This window comes from Botrytis deweyae (genome assembly GCF_014898535.1).
Source record: "Botrytis deweyae strain B1 chromosome Unknown BDEW_060, whole genome shotgun sequence".
NCBI lineage: Eukaryota > Fungi > Ascomycota > Leotiomycetes > Helotiales > Sclerotiniaceae > Botrytis > Botrytis deweyae.
Genome location: NW_024066267.1, coordinates 1 through 18,226, shown reverse-complemented (window position 1 = coordinate 18,226; position 18,226 = coordinate 1). Strand labels below are relative to the sequence as shown.

At 43.5% G+C, this 18,226-nt stretch overlaps 7 protein-coding genes across 7 annotated transcripts; 3 read left to right on the top strand and 4 right to left on the bottom strand.

Moving 5' to 3' along the window:
* Nucleotides 1-709: 709 nt before the first annotated feature.
* EAE98_012160 (uncharacterized protein) lies at nt 710-2,734 on the bottom strand (the record flags this gene model as incomplete). The annotated part of the gene is made up of 6 exons (XM_038959785.1): nt 710-1,327; nt 1,384-1,718; nt 1,767-1,967; nt 2,019-2,066; nt 2,119-2,234; nt 2,292-2,734. The coding sequence occupies 6 exons, from the start codon at nt 2,732-2,734 to the stop codon at nt 710-712; spliced, it is 1,761 nt and encodes a 586-aa protein (XP_038803820.1).
* Nucleotides 2,735-3,623: 889 nt separating this feature from the next.
* Nucleotides 3,624-5,302, top strand: EAE98_012159 (uncharacterized protein). The gene is made up of 2 exons (XM_038959784.1): nt 3,624-4,137; nt 4,212-5,302. The coding sequence occupies exons 1-2, from the start codon at nt 3,725-3,727 to the stop codon at nt 5,179-5,181; spliced, it is 1,383 nt and encodes a 460-aa protein (XP_038803819.1). The 5' UTR covers nt 3,624-3,724; the 3' UTR covers nt 5,182-5,302.
* Nucleotides 5,303-5,460: 158 nt separating this feature from the next.
* On the bottom strand, nt 5,461-7,390 carry EAE98_012158 (uncharacterized protein). The gene is made up of 3 exons (XM_038959783.1): nt 6,792-7,390; nt 6,481-6,589; nt 5,461-6,430 (listed from the first exon to the last, which is right to left on the bottom strand). Exons 1-3 carry the CDS (start codon nt 7,076-7,078, stop codon nt 5,894-5,896), a joined length of 933 nt encoding a protein of 310 aa, XP_038803818.1. The 5' UTR covers nt 7,079-7,390; the 3' UTR covers nt 5,461-5,893.
* Nucleotides 7,391-8,688: 1,298 nt separating this feature from the next.
* On the bottom strand, nt 8,689-10,602 carry EAE98_012157 (uncharacterized protein). The gene is made up of 2 exons (XM_038959782.1): nt 8,977-10,602; nt 8,689-8,916 (listed from the first exon to the last, which is right to left on the bottom strand). Exons 1-2 carry the CDS (start codon nt 10,444-10,446, stop codon nt 8,842-8,844), a joined length of 1,545 nt encoding a protein of 514 aa, XP_038803817.1. The 5' UTR covers nt 10,447-10,602; the 3' UTR covers nt 8,689-8,841.
* Nucleotides 10,603-10,973: 371 nt separating this feature from the next.
* On the top strand, nt 10,974-12,272 carry EAE98_012156 (uncharacterized protein; the record flags this gene model as incomplete). Its single annotated transcript, XM_038959781.1, has 1 exon — nt 10,974-12,272. The coding sequence occupies one exon, from the start codon at nt 10,974-10,976 to the stop codon at nt 12,270-12,272; it is 1,299 nt and encodes a 432-aa protein (XP_038803816.1).
* Nucleotides 12,273-12,548: 276 nt separating this feature from the next.
* Nucleotides 12,549-13,822, bottom strand: EAE98_012155 (uncharacterized protein; the record flags this gene model as incomplete). The annotated part of the gene is made up of 4 exons (XM_038959780.1): nt 12,549-12,890; nt 12,959-13,161; nt 13,230-13,452; nt 13,526-13,822. 4 exons carry the CDS (start codon nt 13,820-13,822, stop codon nt 12,549-12,551), a joined length of 1,065 nt encoding a protein of 354 aa, XP_038803815.1.
* A 605-nt stretch (nt 13,823-14,427) lies between these two features.
* On the top strand, nt 14,428-17,617 carry EAE98_012154 (uncharacterized protein; the record flags this gene model as incomplete). The annotated part of the gene is made up of 2 exons (XM_038959779.1): nt 14,428-14,592; nt 14,648-17,617. The coding sequence occupies 2 exons, from the start codon at nt 14,428-14,430 to the stop codon at nt 17,615-17,617; spliced, it is 3,135 nt and encodes a 1,044-aa protein (XP_038803814.1).
* Nucleotides 17,618-18,226: the final 609 nt, after the last annotated feature.

Sequence of the window (18,226 nt, the reverse complement as noted above, 5' to 3'; positions counted from 1 at the left end):
AGGGGAATCATGCAGATGATGACGTTTCGTGGTGGGGTAGCTGAAACCCCTATTGGTGTGGAACATAGAAAGTTCGCTTGATTGGCTTGATTTATTTCTTGGGATACGCTGTGTCACGACTTTCAGCTTGAATGTTCAAATTGAGTTTTTGGACTACATAATGGTAATTATTAATAAGCGTGACTTGAATGTGATATCGAGACGTTGGTGATGAGACATTATGATGGTGTGGAATCAGAGTTTCATCTAGAGACAAAGACCTGGCTTGTTTACTCCCAGTGACTGGCCCACAACAAGAACGATTCTAATATTTTCAAGATGCACGTCATACACTCAAGCAGCAGTAATGAATACTACTTCAATCCGCATGTCGAGGACTTCGATTACCCTGTCTCGAGCCTGTCTGACATTTTGAGTTAGGATGAGTGCTGTAATTACTATGCGCCTACTCATCACAACAAATATTGAGACTTTACTCATGTTGATATTTGGATCATGAGAAAAATGAGATTAATATTATTCTACTACAAAGTCTGAGTAACCTCGTAAAAAAGGAGGATCATATCCCCGCTCCTTATCATCTTCTATCCGTCCAACCTATTGTATAAAACCCAAATGCTGTCCCACGTCTGTCATCTCGTAACAAGACCCTTCACGAAAATAAAAAGCATAAATCCAAAATCATCAAATCATAAACCCAAACACACCCTTATTTCTTCCCCACCGCCTCCATATCCCCCTTCTTCTCCTCCTTCAACCCCTGCAACGTCTTATGCTCCACCTCCAAACTATATCCTCTGACAAATAAACTCGACACCAGCGCCGCTCCAGACAATGCACACATGACAATCCAAATCATTTTTAAACTATCCGCGTACGCCCCCTTCAACTGAGTCTTTTCCAATCCGTCGTCCATATTCTGAATCAATTGCACCAATGCCGTTGCATCCTTACTGTATTCTGTTGCCATGCTAGCAAGAAGTGGATAGGCGAGAAGTTTCTCCTTGATTTGATTTTGAAACACAACACCCCCGATGGCAACACCAATCGCTTGACCGAACACACGATCAAACGAGTAGAAAGCAGCTGCGTGGCCTGCATCCTGAGGACGGGAAGCGGCTTGATTCCCAAGTGACATGGCTGGGAATAACATTCCCGTACCGATTGCGATGGGAACATTGAGGAATACCCATTGCACAATTGAAGTTGATGGCTTGAGGAGATAGAGAAGTCCTGAACCGAAAGTTGCGAGAGACCAACCGGACCAGAGTGCCCATCTGTAGCGACCTGTTTTGGCAACAAGGACACCGACTACTATTGACATGGGCTGGGGATGTGTTAGTAAGTTTGGGAAGCTAGAGGAAAAGGACTTGTATGACTTACAGCAACGAAACTAGTTTCGGGTAAGATGGCTACACCAGAGATGATGGGTGTATATCCCTGAACAGCCTCATAATACAAGGGAAGATAATACAGCAAAGACCAAAGAACCATTCCGTGCATCATTGTTTGAAAGTATATGGAAATCGCTGACCATGTACCGAAGATACTGAAACGAATTATGGGCTGGATATTATCTCCCGGTAGGAGTTCGCCTTCGGAATCGAATGCACGATCGGAGAGTCTTTTTTCATAAAAGGAGAAACCAATTAAACCTACGACGCCAATTAGGAGAGGGAAGAGTACTCTCCACGAATCCCAAGCGTACATTACACCGCCTAGTCTTGTTAGCGATGAAAGTTATAGATTGGAATGGATATTCATACCCCATGTAATAGGAATCAAGAAAGATATTGTTGAAGAAATAAAGATGACGGAACCAAACCAATCGAATCTTTCGACTTTGGCTAATAGATTTCCTGGCGTACGTGTGATTTTCAGGAATAGAATAATTGCGATTGCTCCGGAGACAATGATGGGAATATTGATCCAGAAGATCCATCTCCAAGAGACATTTTCTGCGAAAGCTAGAGGAAGAAGTTAGACGAGTATGCGTAAGAGGGTGGAAGAAAACTTACCACCACCCATCAATGGACCACCAACACTTCCGATAGCCCAAATACTACCTGTTTATACAGTCAGTTGATATACTATCTCACGTCAAGAAGAAACTCATACCCATATAACCAAAATAAGCACCTCTAACAGAAAGAGGAACCAAATCTGTGATGAGAATCTCACCCAGAGACAAGATTCCTCCTCCTCCAATGCCTTGAACACTTCTACCCACCAGCCTGTTAAAGTTTCACCATTAGCAAATATTCCCCAGCCCAGTTTGAGACAACACATACATCAAAGTAAAATTCTTTGCCACAGCCGCCAAGATACTCCCGATACCAAATAATATAGCCGAACCAAGTAATAATTCCTTTCTGCCAAAAACATGGCTTAACCCCGCGATAACAGGCTGAGATACCGCAGAAGTGAGTAAAAACGATGTGCCAGACCAAAAGGCTTCAATAGCTGATCCTTTTAGTTTCGCGGTGATGATTGGCAGGGCGATACTGAGAGAGGTGGCATCAAGTGCGGCGGCGAGAGTGATGAGACATATGGAGGAGAAAGCAAGGATGAAGGTTGTGCTTGGTTTGAATTCGATTTTTGCTTCGACGACGGCATCTGCGGCGGCAGGCTTCTCCTGCATACTGACAGGAAGATCGGAAGCACTGGTATTGGGAGATCTTGCGGGTGAGATTGTGGAAGTCTCCAAGTCCGGAGTTTTCGTGGATTCAACCATGGTTGGAGATACCAAATGTGATGCGAAGGGTACACGAGGAGATTACTGCAATAGCGAAAGAGGAATGTTCAAGTAATGCAAGAACGTATAGACGGGGAAAACTTTGCTAAGACAATATAAAGCTGCCTTGATTTATACAGAGTATGGCATAATTCAAAAGACAGATGCGGGACAAGCATTTCTATATAGACATCTGGTCATGCAACCTAGATCTCAAGAAAAAAAGAAACTAGGTAACTTCTAGAATCCTAGCAAATTCTCAAATGGTAGACATTTCTAATCGCAATCCCAAGGGAGACCAAAAAAACTACGTCCGTACCAACCACATCCCTCCGTTTCAACTCCATTTCAGCCTATCATCAAACCATCAATCTATCAATTGCTCCGTTCCAGCTCCCAACAATGAACCTTCGCTCTAGAGCCCACATTAAACTCCATCCCTAGCAACAAAAAAATGCACTTGCACCTTGTCTACAAAGCTTGTTCGAGCGGGAAAGGATATCTCGGTTCCCTCTTCTGTACGTGGAGACATAATCTCATGAGTTTCCTATAATTGCAACCCTCGAATGTCCCGCTAGTCTCTTCTCTACGCGGGAGACTGGCAAGTGAAGAAGTCTAACAGGTGCGCCGACGGGCCCAGATTGCTCCGTCTTCCACTCATTTGTCCGCTTCGCTGTGTCGTGTAATTACCCCTGCTACACGTGATATGTTTAACGAGCTGACCAATGACGCATCGGTATGAAGAGTCCGCTCCATCCTGTCGTTATTACCTAATCTCGGGCTTGGATGTGCTGAGGTGTCCGAGCTTAGGCGGTACGAGGGTGCGAGGCTGTAAGGCTACCTATGTAGTCTTACCTAGTTCGTATCGTACATGCACGAATTTAGGGGTCCCTTTCCGATGTTTCTTACAAAGCTTCAAGGTTCGATATCAATATCAATACCTATTCATCAACACAAGCACATCAGTTAATGTAAACACCACATTTCACCATGACGCAAACGCGTCTTTCCCTGCTATCCAAATGTCGAATTAATAAGATAAGCGATCTCGCACAACCATTTTGTTACTTCCACATGACGTTTCTCGTTTATGGATCCCAGATCCTATTCTCTTTTCTCGAGCCCGGGTCTCTGAGTACCGGAGAAACGGTGATTTTCAATGCAAGTGCGTGGGCTATGATATGGTGTTATTGGAAGACTTGTTCTGTTGATCCGGGGGAAAGGGGCTGGGTTGATAGAGTTGCGAGTGAGATTGAGAAGGAAACGGAGAAGGACGGGAGGGATGAGAAGGCGATTGGAGAAGGGGAAGGTTTAGAAAAGATAGAGTGGGAAAATGTGAGATGGTGTAAGAAATGTGATGCGGTGAAGCCGCCTAGAGCACATCATTGTAAACAATGTAAACGGTATATCTCCCTCTCTCTGATTCTACCTTTCTAAAATCCAACTCTGGATAAGTATCATAATTAACACCCTCTAGCTGCATCCCCAAAATGGACCACCACTGTCCCTGGACTAACAACTGCGTCTCCCACATCACCTTCCCCCATTTCGTCCGCTTCCTCTTCTACGCCGTATTTTCCCTCCTCATCCTCGCCTTCTTCCTCTGCATCCGCATCAGCTACGTCATTTCCGAAAGTACCCTCCCCTCCTACCTAGGCCCCTCAACCACCTCCCTCACCCTCCTCTTCATAATCACCTGTTCCGCCGGGCTCTCCCTCTTCGCCATGTCCCTCCTCTTTCTACGCACCATCTACTCTCTCGCAACAAACATCTACATGATCGAAGCCTGGGAAATCGAACGCCACGATGCGGTCATCGAGCGCTCAAAATCGAAAAATATGCGCGGCTATGTGTATGCGAATGGAGGACGCAAGGTCAGAGTGCACAAAGTGGAATTCCCCTTTGATATAGGCATTTGGGAGAATATTGTGCAAGCGATGGGGAGTGCGAATATACTTGTATGGTTTAATCCACTTGCAGGGGGACCAAGTTTAGAGAGCGCGGGGACGTGGGAGGAAAATGGATTTAATGATAGGGTGGGTATGTGGCCGCCTCCGGATCCGGACAAGTTGGGAAGGAGGGCGGGATGTGTGGGTGTGGAAACGATCCCGATGGAAGAGAAAGTCTACGGGAGTGTAGAAGAAGAACGAGATGCATTTAGACAGCGTCAAGAAGCAGATTTGAAACGTTGGAAGAAAGATGATATAGGAGGTACTATCAATAAAGGAGATGGGTACTATGAAGAAGATGACGAAGAGGAGGAGAACGAAGACGAAAGTGAAGAATATGAAGAGGGACTCGACGGAGAAGAGGGCTGGACAAATTCGGAAGGTGATAGATTGAGAGATTATGGGGTGGATGAAGAAGCGGATGTGGTGGATGAAGATGAGATACCGTTGGGAGAATTGATACGACGACGTAAAGCGAGGAATTTTGCATCGACATGAGGGGTATAATGTAGAATAGGATGGGATCAAATAAAACGAAATAGATAGAATAAAATGTACTTTTAGAATATAAAATTTCTCACGAAAAGGAACACTGGCGAGACGATATTTAATTAGAACCTCATTTTCCGTCCGATTATTTAACCGAACTATGAAGGAGTCGCTGAACTTCAAACGAACCGTCCACACCATACTTCCACCACCTATCTAGATACATATACCTCACTTGAAACATTCGTTCATTCATTCATTCATTTATTTTCCGCTCACGCGATAAGATCGAGAAATAAAACGCACAATTTGTATTATCTAAAGACCATTGCCTATCTTAGCATTTACTGCCTTACTCACTTTACCCCCGTATTATATTCATTGAGGGATATATTTATCCCTCATCCCTCATCCTTCCATCAATATACCCCCAAACCGCCATTATCTCATAAGTACTAATAATACAAACGTATCGGGGGTCATAAATTCATCTCGTATCCTCCCAATTTATTTCAATCCAATCCATTCCATTTCCTTCCCATCGTTTTTGAGACGCCCAGAAAGAAGAATGATACCGCCCATGTTCGTGTTGAAAATATACAATGAAATTCCGTGTCTTCTCTGAACTGCTTTGCTTGCAAGTGTACTGGGAAAGCAATTCCTAGGTTATCTTGACTTATTCCTTACTTTTTTCTGATTCCCCAAATCTTCAGAAAGAAAATCAGATAGCAAAACAAGTAGCGAAAACCGTCGCAACCATAACCCACCATCCCAAACCCTCTACTATCGTCCTCCCAGCCGCTGAATCCGACCCGCCACTCGCAGTCGTTCCATTAGGCAACGTACCATTGATAAGAATCGTCGATGTACCATTAACCTCCGCGACATTAACCAGCGACTTGTTCAACGCCGCGTAGCTTCCATCTCCGATTATCTGGTCCAGGAATGTCGAGTTTCCACTGTCGTCGCATCCGCATTCGCTGTATGCAGCACAGAGACATGTGACTGGTTTTGTCTGGTTGACACCCGTGGTGTCTGAATCTTGACGAGTTTCGATAGAGGCAGATGTAGTGTTGGTGCCGTTGCGGGTAGCGGAGTGGTTGCGGAAGGAATAGGGGTTGTGGTATGGATAGCTGTAGGCGCCGTAGAGCCAGAGACCGGGGAAGATGGATAGGGCACCCAAACCGAGGAAGACAGGGGCGATTCCGAGAGGTGAACGAGCTCCGGAGGAATATGGTGTTGTTGCTCCTCCGCCATACTATTTGTCGGTTAGTAATCAATACTTGAATCTTTGAGCAAGGTACATACATATCTCCCCCCACCATAAGCAGGCGCGGGACCCGAGCCAGCTTTCGTAGCGCCACCCGACGAAGAGGAAGAGGATGTGACACCTCCTTTCCCGGACGAAGAACCAGAACTATTTATTATCATGTTAGAGCTTGATTCTTTTGAACTCAATCCAGTACATTCCGCCCAAAAACCGAATCTCGGTGCTTTACCCCCAACAGCCGAGATGGTCCCTCAATTCCCCTCCTCAAGATTCTTTCGCATCACTTCGCCTCACAGCATCCATCCCATAAATCTCAGAATCGGAAAGAAGAAATTTCCCATAAACATACCTTGAAGAACTGCTTCCACTGCTTCCACTACTTCCACTGCTACTACTGCCACCGCTCGAACTTCCACCTCCTCCCTTACCGCCACCGCCTCCTCCACCCTTGCGTTTGAATAAATCGCCACCCCGTTTCTCCTCGCGCGAATAGTATGTGAATTCATCGGCTTCGACTACAGGTTGTGCGTTTGCATCGCGTGTGATTAATTCTGCAGAGGGAATGTATTGCGGATGCGCAAATGAGGGAGTGGAGGAGAAGAGTAGCAGTGCTACGGTCCAGAGATCCGTCCTCATGGTTGGCTAGGTGAGGATGTTTATTACTGTGTTTCTTGTGATAATTGATTGATGAAGAGATCTATTATATCGTAATGCGATACGTGAAGGATGAAAGAAAGAAAGAGAAAAGAAGTAGTTGAAATATTATTCTTCCCGTTGAATAAAATGTGTTGGATGATATTGATGTAGATGTAAACACCAAATACACAGATAAAAAATCGGTATGCGACCCAAACTTTAAAAGTTTCCAGAAATGCGCTTTGTTTCACCGTGGATGATTTGTGATGCCGATGTGTTTGCAAACTTCACTTGCGAACTTCACTTGCAACAGGTAGAAAAAGGATCAAGCGAATCGCGTCCGGGGGAAAGTCACTCCATATATACCGGTACTCTACTCTCCCTACATCATTGATGACTACCTAGGTATTCTCCGAATTTACCTATTAGGTACCTAGTAGCAAGTACTCACTTATCCTTTCTCCGACGAATGACCACAGCGAAAGATTTCTGCGGCTTCCCGATTCTGATCCGGAGCACAGCCAAGATTCGCCTCATGATTCGCCTCATCACTTATTAATTAGGTAGAGTAGTTTCTCCTCCGTCACATTCACACTTCACTCTCTTGGGAATGGATTTCAGATCTTTGGGCGCGCTGCCTGGCACTGCCACGAGGTGGCTTGGCAGATGTCATTTGGGTTTTTGATTGTTATTACCGCCCGAGCTAAGGTTCTTACTTTATGTAGGTAAGGTTGTCTATGAGTATATCGGACCGTAATGACGACGATGAGATGTAGGTGTAGAATAGCACGATCTAACAAATCATATATATCATAACCTTTGAACCATCACTTGTTTCCCATCCCATCCCATCCCATCCCTTCCCTTCCCATCACGATTGATCGATAGATAGCTGGATAGAATACGAATACAAATACCTACGGTACTCAACCATAATCTTGAATAACTTACTTAGATATGTAAGTAAAACCAGTTTTCACACCCATCCATATATTCATTCATTCCCCTCTGATTTTTGCTCAACAAAGTGATGTAAGATAAAAGTAAGATAGATATGTACTCTAATCTACGGATAAGACGGAGGAAATTTAAGCATATCCAGTAGCACGATGCCTCCACCACTTTTTCCCAGTTTTCCATCTCCACTTCATGCACTTCCCTTCCCAGCATCCGTACATACGGTAATTACATCGTGGAATTTCAACACGTGATGTGGAGAGGAGTGGCGGATGGATAGATCCGATCTCTTTAGCCACTCATTACCAACAATAATGGCGGGGTTGATCATCTGGACTTTTGTTAGAGTATAACCGGTACTTTTTCCACGCTCACGCTTGCTGGTGGTTGTTGAATGCATGACCACTAGACTACTGGTAGAAATCTTCTAGAACCCCTTCAAAAGATATGTGGAGGCAAATTATTGTCATGGAGCAAGGCTTGTTATCCTCTTAGTTCAGCAATGGAGGCTTAGGATACACACTAGAAGTATTTCTTTGTTCTAAAAGTCTTAGCTGATTCTCACCTCACGGGCTGAGATCGCAGATTCAATGTTCTCCTCGGATATGGATATGGGAAGTATTGAACAGTCACCAAAATCACAGTAGATATTCCAGTGTTATTGATATCTTGTATTAGTACTTTTACTTAGGTATCCACTTTGCTTCAAAATGTCTCGCTTGTATTGAATGATAATATTGCTATCAGAGCTTATAGCCAAACCAAAAACTTCCTAAATTGTTCATCTGATTGGCCCTTTTAAGGCATCATGACAGCTCCTTCTCCAAAACAGCTGGGGCAGTGATGGTCTGACCCTTCAACTTCTCCAATCCTTCTCCACCCTGTAGACATGTTAGCTTAACTGAACCGAGCGGCATGGGACAAGTGAGTGGTTGACTTACGTAACTGATCAATGGAGAAACTTCGATACCATCATCGGTGCTCTCACCGACAACAGTAGCACCTGCAGCTTGTACCCATCGTTTTCCTTGATCCATGATATGTTTCTTACTAGTATCTGGATCATCTTCACCAGTACCCCTCGCGTTCTTCAGTGGTGAGAACTCATCCTCACGTTTGACTTCCATACAGGCAAACTTGTTGAGTTCCAACATTGGGAAAACATCAAAAACAAATTGCTCAAGTTTGATACCGTTTGGCTTCTCAGGTTTGACAGTTGTACCCTTCTCAGTATCCACATAAGGAATCTTCTTTCTTGCAACATGGTGAGGTAACTTGTGAGCCCATTGAGGGATCGACTCAAGAAATCGGAAAGAGTAATAGTGGTTAACAATGTTTGCTGCTCTGAACTTCAAGACATCTGGTTGCTTGGCATCTTTAGCTTCAGCGGTCTCCTTGTCGATTTCAGAATATTCAACAACATCTGGCTTGCCATTCTTGAGAAGGATCAGACCAACAGATTCGGTAGCATCTCTCTTTCGTACAACCTTTGTAGCAATATCGACATCTTTAGAAGCTGAAAATCCAATGAACACTGGATCTGCTACCTTGACGAGACAGTTGTCTACGCAGTAAGCGTGAATGTGTTGAATACCCCGGTTTGTCATGTCAGACATAACATTTGATGTGACGATGGCTTGGTAGATACCACCGTTTCCATCTGGTGCAACAGCAACCTTACCCTTACTCTCCAAGAGAATCTTACCATCATTCGAAATACAAGGGAGAACACCTTGTTCGAAGATAATAACATTCTCCTTTTCCAAACCAAAGTATTTGTTTTCCTCAAAGTAGTCTGCAGTAGGTCCTCGAGTTGGTCCACTGGTCATCACATACCATGGAACAACCACCTTTTTATCCGCTGCATAACCAGCCTTCTTATGTGCCAATCTCTGAACTCTGCGAATGCGTTCTGCCTGAATTTGGAAAAGGGATTTTTCGGAAGGTAGACCAATATTGAAGCAACCCTTTGGAGCTGAACTTCCCAAACGGGTTCCTTGGCCACCAGCCATAAGTACCACTGCAACCTTATTCTCAGCTATCAAATCCAAACCCGTTTCATACCACTTCTCGATATCTTCAGCTTTTGAATCGAGAATACTGGCAGTCGCAGATTCAGGGAGTGGTTCGAGACCAGTTTCTTTGTCGGCATCTTGGGTCTTGGGTGGGTTGAGAGCTGCATCGGTGATTTTGTTGATGTATTCAGGATCGAAATTTGAAAGTTGTTCATAGAGAGCAGCTTTCTCTGCAACTTCGAGGGTATCGTAAAATGCAAAGACTTGGTCTTGCTTTGCTTTGGTGTACTTCTCCTTGAGCTGTTCAAGCTCGGTGGAGCTGGGCTCTTTAGGAGGGGCAGCTTGTGTCTTGCCTCCAATGTGCAATGTATCGAGTACTTTCTGAACGGATTCCATGATTTCGTATTATGTAAAGAATGGTATCGTAATGTATAGGGGATGAAGGATTTGAAAATTGACAAATTCAAGAATCAAATAAATCAGGGGAAATGGAATTTATATAACTTTTTGTTTCTATGTGTCTTGTTGAGGGAAGGCACCGCACAGCCCAGCCCCACCATCCACTCACCGTCATGTATGAATAAGTAAATAATGAGGGTCGCTAGAACAACTTACCATTCTATTTATGTTAATTGGGTATCGTTTCTTTCCTTTCTTCTGTATATGACACGACGCATTTGGATCTTTCTCCATGCATTGCCAGTATGTTGAGGATATTAAAAAGCTATGTACGCAATAATTATGAGTATCTTCATGTTACTTCTATTTGTGTCGCAATTATGGTAACAACTATTTTGGAGAATTCGTCGTTTCAACAGACGTCATTGCTATCCTCTACTTAAAATGCTGACCCGGCAGATTTATTTTGTACATCTATTCGAATGCTCATCACAACCCTAACATCATATCCATTGCCCAAAAATATGGGTAAACAAGTGAACTCCAAATACTTCAAAAAGGAAGAGATGGTAGCAGATGCTGCACCTAACATAACAGCACCAAGCTTTCAAGGCAAATTGGATCTCTCCTCATTCACATACTCCCCAAATCCATCTCCACGCCCTCCACGCCCTCGCCGACAGAATCCCCGAATGACTCCCCGGGATCTTCTGTCAAAATCCTCAACCTCACAATCATCTCTTTCTCCTCTAAAGCAGGAATTCTGTACAGACGCTCCCGATGTCACAGCAGGTTTTCAATCAGAATTCGAAAGCAACCGGTTGGAAGCTTGGAATTGCAAATCGCCCGAGCAAGGAACGCATGAACATAGGAATCATAAAGATGGAATGTCATGTAATGAAGCTGGGCGGAATTCCCCTGAAGGAATGAGTGAGCAGCACGATCGACTCATTAAAATGGAGCTGCGTGGCGATTGTACGCCCTCCCCTATGACTTCGCCTATACCAACAAGTGTTCGAAAGAGGCGATCGCCTATAATGCGCCCCGTCGAAGTTCCTAAGTATGCAAACGCAACTCCTTCTCCCCTAAAACGCAGGCTCGAGTCAATTTCCGCTACACCAGCAAGCAAACCCTCTCCAGCCAAAAAACGTCGTTCCCGCGCTGGCGGAGGCTACAAACCTCCATCCCACTACGCGCATCTCTCATTTCTTCCCGATGTCATAGCATCTAATCTTCTGTGTCTTTTCGTAGGTCTCAACCCAGGTTTATTGACCGCTCAAGTTGGCCACGCCTATGCACATCCTTCCAATCGTTTTTGGAAAATACTCTATTCATCAGGTTGTACCACTCGACTTTTGAAGGCGGAAGATGATGTAAAACTACCAGAATTATATTCTTTGGGAAATACAAATATTGTGGAAAGACCTACAAGAAATGGAGGGGAGTTGTCAAAAAAAGAAATGGATGAGGGAGTGAGTTTGTTGGAAGAGAAGATTAGAGTTTATAGACCGGAAGTTGTAGCATTGGTTGGGAAGGGTATCTGGGAGAGTGTGTGGAGAGTCAAGAAGGGAAGGGCTATGGCAAAGGATGAGTTCAGATACGGGTGGCAATCGGAAGAAGAGAATTTGGGAGTTATAAAGGGTGAAGATTCATGGAGAGGAGCTAGGCTTTTTGTGGCATCTAGTACATCTGGACTAGCAGCATCATTGTCGCCTGCGGAAAAGGAGAAGATATGGGGAGAATTGGGGTCTTGGATTGTGCAAAGAAGAAAAGAAAGAGATGGCTTGATTGAAGTGAAAGAAGAGGTAGAAGATTGTAGCTGAGTTATCCAATTCAAATGTGCATTCATATGCTTAGATTTTTTACACAAAACTTGGATATCTCAACTACATCAACAAACAGATTGTATTCGGTTATCATACTGCACGTGTAGATTCCCGTGTTGAACTTATACATTCTAAGTCTGGGCGATTAACAGAATTTATAAATGGGATTCGTCTCAGTTGGGACCAAAGATTAGATCCAATTCCTAGACTAAAAGCTATGTTATTAGGGTCAATTAGTATCATCATCAAATAAATTACAATCATTCCCCCACATCACAAGATCTCCAGAACAACCTTTCCTCTAACCCTTGCACTCTCAATAATCTCAATGGCTTTCTTCCATCCCTCCGTCTCCTCATTCAACGCATCCTTAATCACCTCCTGAATCTCGATTTTCACCTCTCCTCTCTCAGCCAACCCAACTATCTTTTCCAGATACTCGGATTTGGTATGGAGGGATATCACGGCATAACGAGGACCCCATATGAAGCCGGATATGTAACGCCAGATTTGGATGGGATTTTTGAAGTATGTCACGGGTCCGCCGAGACCTTTGACGTCGGTTTTGTCGCCGACGATGGTTGTGTAGGCGCCGTGGGGGTGGAGGAGAGTTTGCTGTGTGGGTGTTAGGTATTAGGGGGTAGGAGGGAGTTTGAGATCTGGGGAAAGGGGGAAGGACGCACGTAGGAGGGTATGAGGTCTGTTCCTCCCACGCAATCTATTAGTAGATCGTATTCTGTTGAAGTATTCTTGCTGTTGATTAATGTTTCGAGAACTGGTTCGGAGGTGTAATCGATTATTTCATCTGCTCCTAGACTTTTGACATACTCGATATTTTTAGAGGAGCAGATGGCTGTGACGTGACAATCGTAGAGATTTTTGGCCACTTGGAGATGTGTTAACATCATTTTATAATATATCGAATATTTTAGTAATGAGTAGAGAGGAACTCACATTGAACAGCCCAGGAACCACACCCTCCTGATGCTCCTCGTACAATCACTTTTCTCTGCGAATCACCCCTAGCTGCGGGAAGCCAATCCAAAGCCGCAAACATGGTTAATGCAACGAGAGGAATCGATGCAGCGGCTTCATGAGATATACAATTAGGTTTTTTGACCACTGGGTCCGAAGCTGGATTAACAGCAATGTATTGACTGAAAGTTCCTTGGCCGAACTATTCCTGTCAGTAATACATCTTAATTGTCTCCCAAGTCCCCCCCGAAATATCAGCAGATGAACAAACATACAACTTGAAATAACAACCCAAAGACTTCATCTCCAATAGACCAACTCCCCTTCACCTGATCTCCAATGGCTACAATGGTGCCGGAGAAATCACGACCCATGCCTTTTGAGCCAGAGACTACGGATACTATGCCTGCACGCCATAATTGTGTATCAACAGGATTTATAGACGCGCAATGGACTTTTATCAAGAGAGTTTTCGGAGTTTGAAGTGATGAGATATCTTGCTCCTCAATGGTAAGAGGACCCGCAAGGGTGCTGAAGCGTAGAGCTTTGTAAGTTGAAGGAAGAGATGTCATGGTTGGAAATTATGAAGATAACCGGTTACTGATACGTGATTTAATCTTGTTGATGTTGCCAGGGCCTCACAATCGATTCATTCCCTCTTCTGGTCTTGGATAAAATGTAACCTGATGATACCCTAGCTACCTATTCATGTATAATATCGTCATAAGCAATGGGAGATGAGGGGAACTCGTATTGGGGTCCAAAAGATGTTCTAGGATGATGATGATATGGGTGCCAAATCCGAACCTCAAAAAATCGAACATAATTTGGATGATTTTAATACACACACATGAGATGATTGACGACAATTCAATATGAAACTCGAATATCAATTTCGTACATTCATTGCTTCACGTTGAGAAGAATAGATAGATAGCATCTCATGTTTGGTGAATCCTGGTGGAGCTTTGACACTGACGAGGCTGAAGTGAAGTGTCACTCAAAAAAAGAAGCTCGAACAAAAAGTTAACCTTACGGTGGAATATTAGAGACCCTCTCCCCTCAAGAAAAACAGCTCGTGGTGGGGCGCAGTTTCAATACTACACCACAACTTTCTTTCGTCTCTTGAAGATCATTGCATACTTGGACATCTTGTGAAAGTTTAAATCTTTTCGTTATGGCGTTTGCGATTGAAGTTCCTGGTGAGGCAGCTCCTCTCAATCCTCAACAGGTATATCTAGCCTTGCAGTCGGCAGGGTCCTCTCAACAGCTAGCTATCCAAACTGGGACCCAACAACTAGAAGCTTGGAAGACACAGAGAGGATACTATACTTTACTGCAGGTATTTTCTCCATGAATGTCGGCATATGGGCACCTCAACTAATACCTTTGCTTAGGCAGTATATCTCGATAAGTCCCTACCCTCCGAAGTAAGATATCTTGCGGTCATACAGTTGAAAAATGGTATCGATAAATATTGGCGAAAGACAGCTCCAAATGCTATCACTGCCGAAGAGAAAGAGAATATTCGATCACATCTGCTAGAGAGTGGATTCGAAGAGTCGGATCCTCAACTTGCTTTACAAAATGCCTTGGTGATTTCGAAAGTAGTCCGAGTGGATTATCCTATGGATTGGCCGGATGTCCTTACGAATTTAATTAGAATGCTGCGAACTGCAAACGAAACAAACCAACTTCATCTACAAAGAGGAATGTTGATATTGCTACAGATTGTGAAAGAGTTGGCGACCGCCCGATTAAGGAGATCTCAAACGAGCTTACAATCAGTCACGCCGGAGATGGTATTCTTGTTGAGCGGCATTTATACACAAAAGGTTTCACAATGGCTTGGTTTGCTTTCTGGGAGTTCTTCAGATGATCAAGCAGGTGCTATAAATGCTATGGAAAACAGTTTGATTGCGATCAAAATCCTTCGACGACTTCTTATTGTGGGTTATGAATTTCCAAATCATGATAAAGATGTTCAACAAATATGGCAACAATCGCAACAACAGTTTGGTCAACTTCTCACAATAGTAAATGAAGAATCCACAGTTTTGGCATCACCTGCTAAGGAACTAGCTGAGAAGCACCTCGTACAATTTGCAAAACTACATGTCCAAATGTCAAATACACATCCTGCTGCGTTCGCACTCTTGCCTAATTCTATAGATTTGGTAAGAGGATATTGGGGATTTGTTTCTAAATTTGGAGATTCTTATGGCTCAGCAACACAGGATTTCAGTGCCAAAGCGTTGGCAACTGATGATGGATCAAAACAAGATAGACCGATCATGGAAAAATTATGTCTAAAAGGTCTTACTCTATTGCGAGCTTGTATGAAGATGGTATTTAGTCCAACACAGTCCTTCAAATATCGAACTCCCGAGGTCAAAGAAGAACAGCGACAAGCTGTAGCATTCCTCAAATCGCAATTGCTTTCTGAACAATTAATAGCCGAAATGGCAAGTGTTATCGTTACTAAATTCTTCGTCTTTCGTCAAGTTGATTTGGAAGCTTGGGAAGAAGATGAGGATGAATGGGAGATACGTGAAGAAGGGGGTGGAGATACTTGGGAATTTGAAGTCCGACCTTGTGCGGAAAAGTTATTCATGGACCTCGTCATCAACTTCAAAGATCTTCTAGTGGCACCACTGTTACAATACTTCCAATCGGTTACAGGTAGTAATGGGCAATCCGTTGTCACCAAGGATGCTGTGTACACTGCCATGGGATTATCTGCTGCTGTTATACATCAAAGCTTTGACTTCGATACCTTCCTTACTTCAACTCTAGTTAATGATGTTCAACAAACCGGTCAAAGCTGGAAGGTACTTCGTCGACGAATTGCTATTCTACTTGGCCAATGGATTCCTGTCAGAATATCACAAGCTAATAGACCGTTGGTATATCAAATCTTTCAACACCTACTTAAATCAGAAGATGAAACCAATGATCATGTCGTTCGCATTACTGCAGCTCGTCAATTCAAGGCGATTGTCGATGATTTCGAATTTCACGTTGAACCTTTTCTTCCATATGCTCCTGATATTCTTGGTCGCACTATGGCCTTAATTCAAGAGGTTGAGAACACAGAAACAAAATTGGTAATATTGGAAACAATTAGAATGATTGCTATCAGGTTAGAAACTCATGTCTCTCCATATGCAGATCAAATTGTTTCTATTTTACCAGGTCTTTGGGAAGCTTCTGGTGAAGAACATCTTCTCAAACAGGCCATATTAACAATCATGTCTACTCTTGTATCTTGTATGCAAGGTCAATCTGAAAGATACCACTCGCTAATCTTACCTCTAATTCAACGCGCTGTGGAACCCGGTTCAGAAATGCAAGTCTACCTTATGGAAGAAGCTCTTGACTTGTGGGCACAAATTCTCGCTCAGTCATCATCACCTGCATCTCCTGAGGTTCTAGCTCTCATCGATTGCGCATTTCCTCTACTTGAACTTGGTTCTGATAATCTTCGAGTCATTCTTGGTATCGTGAACGAATATATTCTATTGGCACCAGAAGCTATGCTGGGTGATGCGAATCGACTTCGAGTTCTCTCGTATATGACCAGTTTACTAGGAGTTACCAAGCGCGATCTGGCCGGCCTTGTCACAACAACCGTCGAGGATTTAATTCGTGCTGCTGAAAAATTAGGAGGTTCCAATGGTGTTACACAAATCACAAAAGATCTCCACGAATCTGGTTATACGGAAAAGATCTTCTCGGGACTTCGCGATGCTTGGGAAGCTCATCAAACTACTGGTCCGGAGCGTAGATATCCCAAATTGGATGACGTAGTTGAGACAGATTATTTTACCATTCTGGCTCGCATTGCACTAGCAGATCCAAATGTCTTTGCTAATCTCCTCATGAGTATCGACAACAATCTTGAAAATATTTGGAAATGGTTAAGTGAAGAATGGTTCCGTCATTTCGACAGCATGGCCAACATCGACAGACAAAAGTTGAGTTGTCTGGCTCTGACACGTCTTTTGGAATTACCTTCTCCAATGACGCAAATCATTCTTTCGAAACTCCAGGATTTCTTTGCGATGTGGACGAGTGTTATCAGTGAGATGATGGCGGGAAGAGATGATATTGGAGGAGATAATTTGATATGGGGAGAACAACAAGTATATGAGGGTGAGACTCAGGAAGATAAGAGGAAGAGGGAATGGAATATGGTGGATCCGGTTCATAGGGTTAATGCGTGGGAATTTGTAAAGGCGAGATTGGGGGAGGTGGTGAGGGTTTGTGGGGGAGAAGAGATTTTCGAGAGGGAATTTGCGAGTAATGTTGATAGGGATGTATTGGAAGGGTGGGGGAAGTTGGGAGAGAAGAGGGAGTTTGATTAGGTGATTTGAGGAGTAGGTTGAGGTTGGGGTTGAGGTTGGGGGAGATGAGAGATGGGAAATGAGAAATATAGAGATGAGAGAAAGAAGAGCTTAAATTTAGGATTATAGATGACAGATGGGAGATGACTGCGAGATGAGAGATGAGAGGTCCGAACATGATAAAAAAGCGATGGATGTATCTATGTATGTGATTCCAAGTAGCACATTTAGAATATATACCATGCATACATACATCGAGAGATGAGCATTACACTCTCCTTCCCCTCAAATGAAGAGTATAACATTCAACATTCAATATGAGATACTCACCACTCATCCACCCATCTACCTAGCTTCTCTAACGTATATACTGTACAGGTATACAGTAATATTATAAAATATAAGCGAAGAGAAGTAGCGTGGGATTTCTCGATTGTGATCTTATGGTGTGGATATGTATATAGGTCATTAGATAGATAGGTAGGTAAATATGTAGGTAGGCGTTGTATGATAATGTGATCTAATGATTTGGATGTCATGATTTGATGTATTGATTTTGCTGTGTTGATTTGATGTGATGATTTGATATGATGATTTGATGTGATTGATTTGGCTGTGTTGATTTGATGT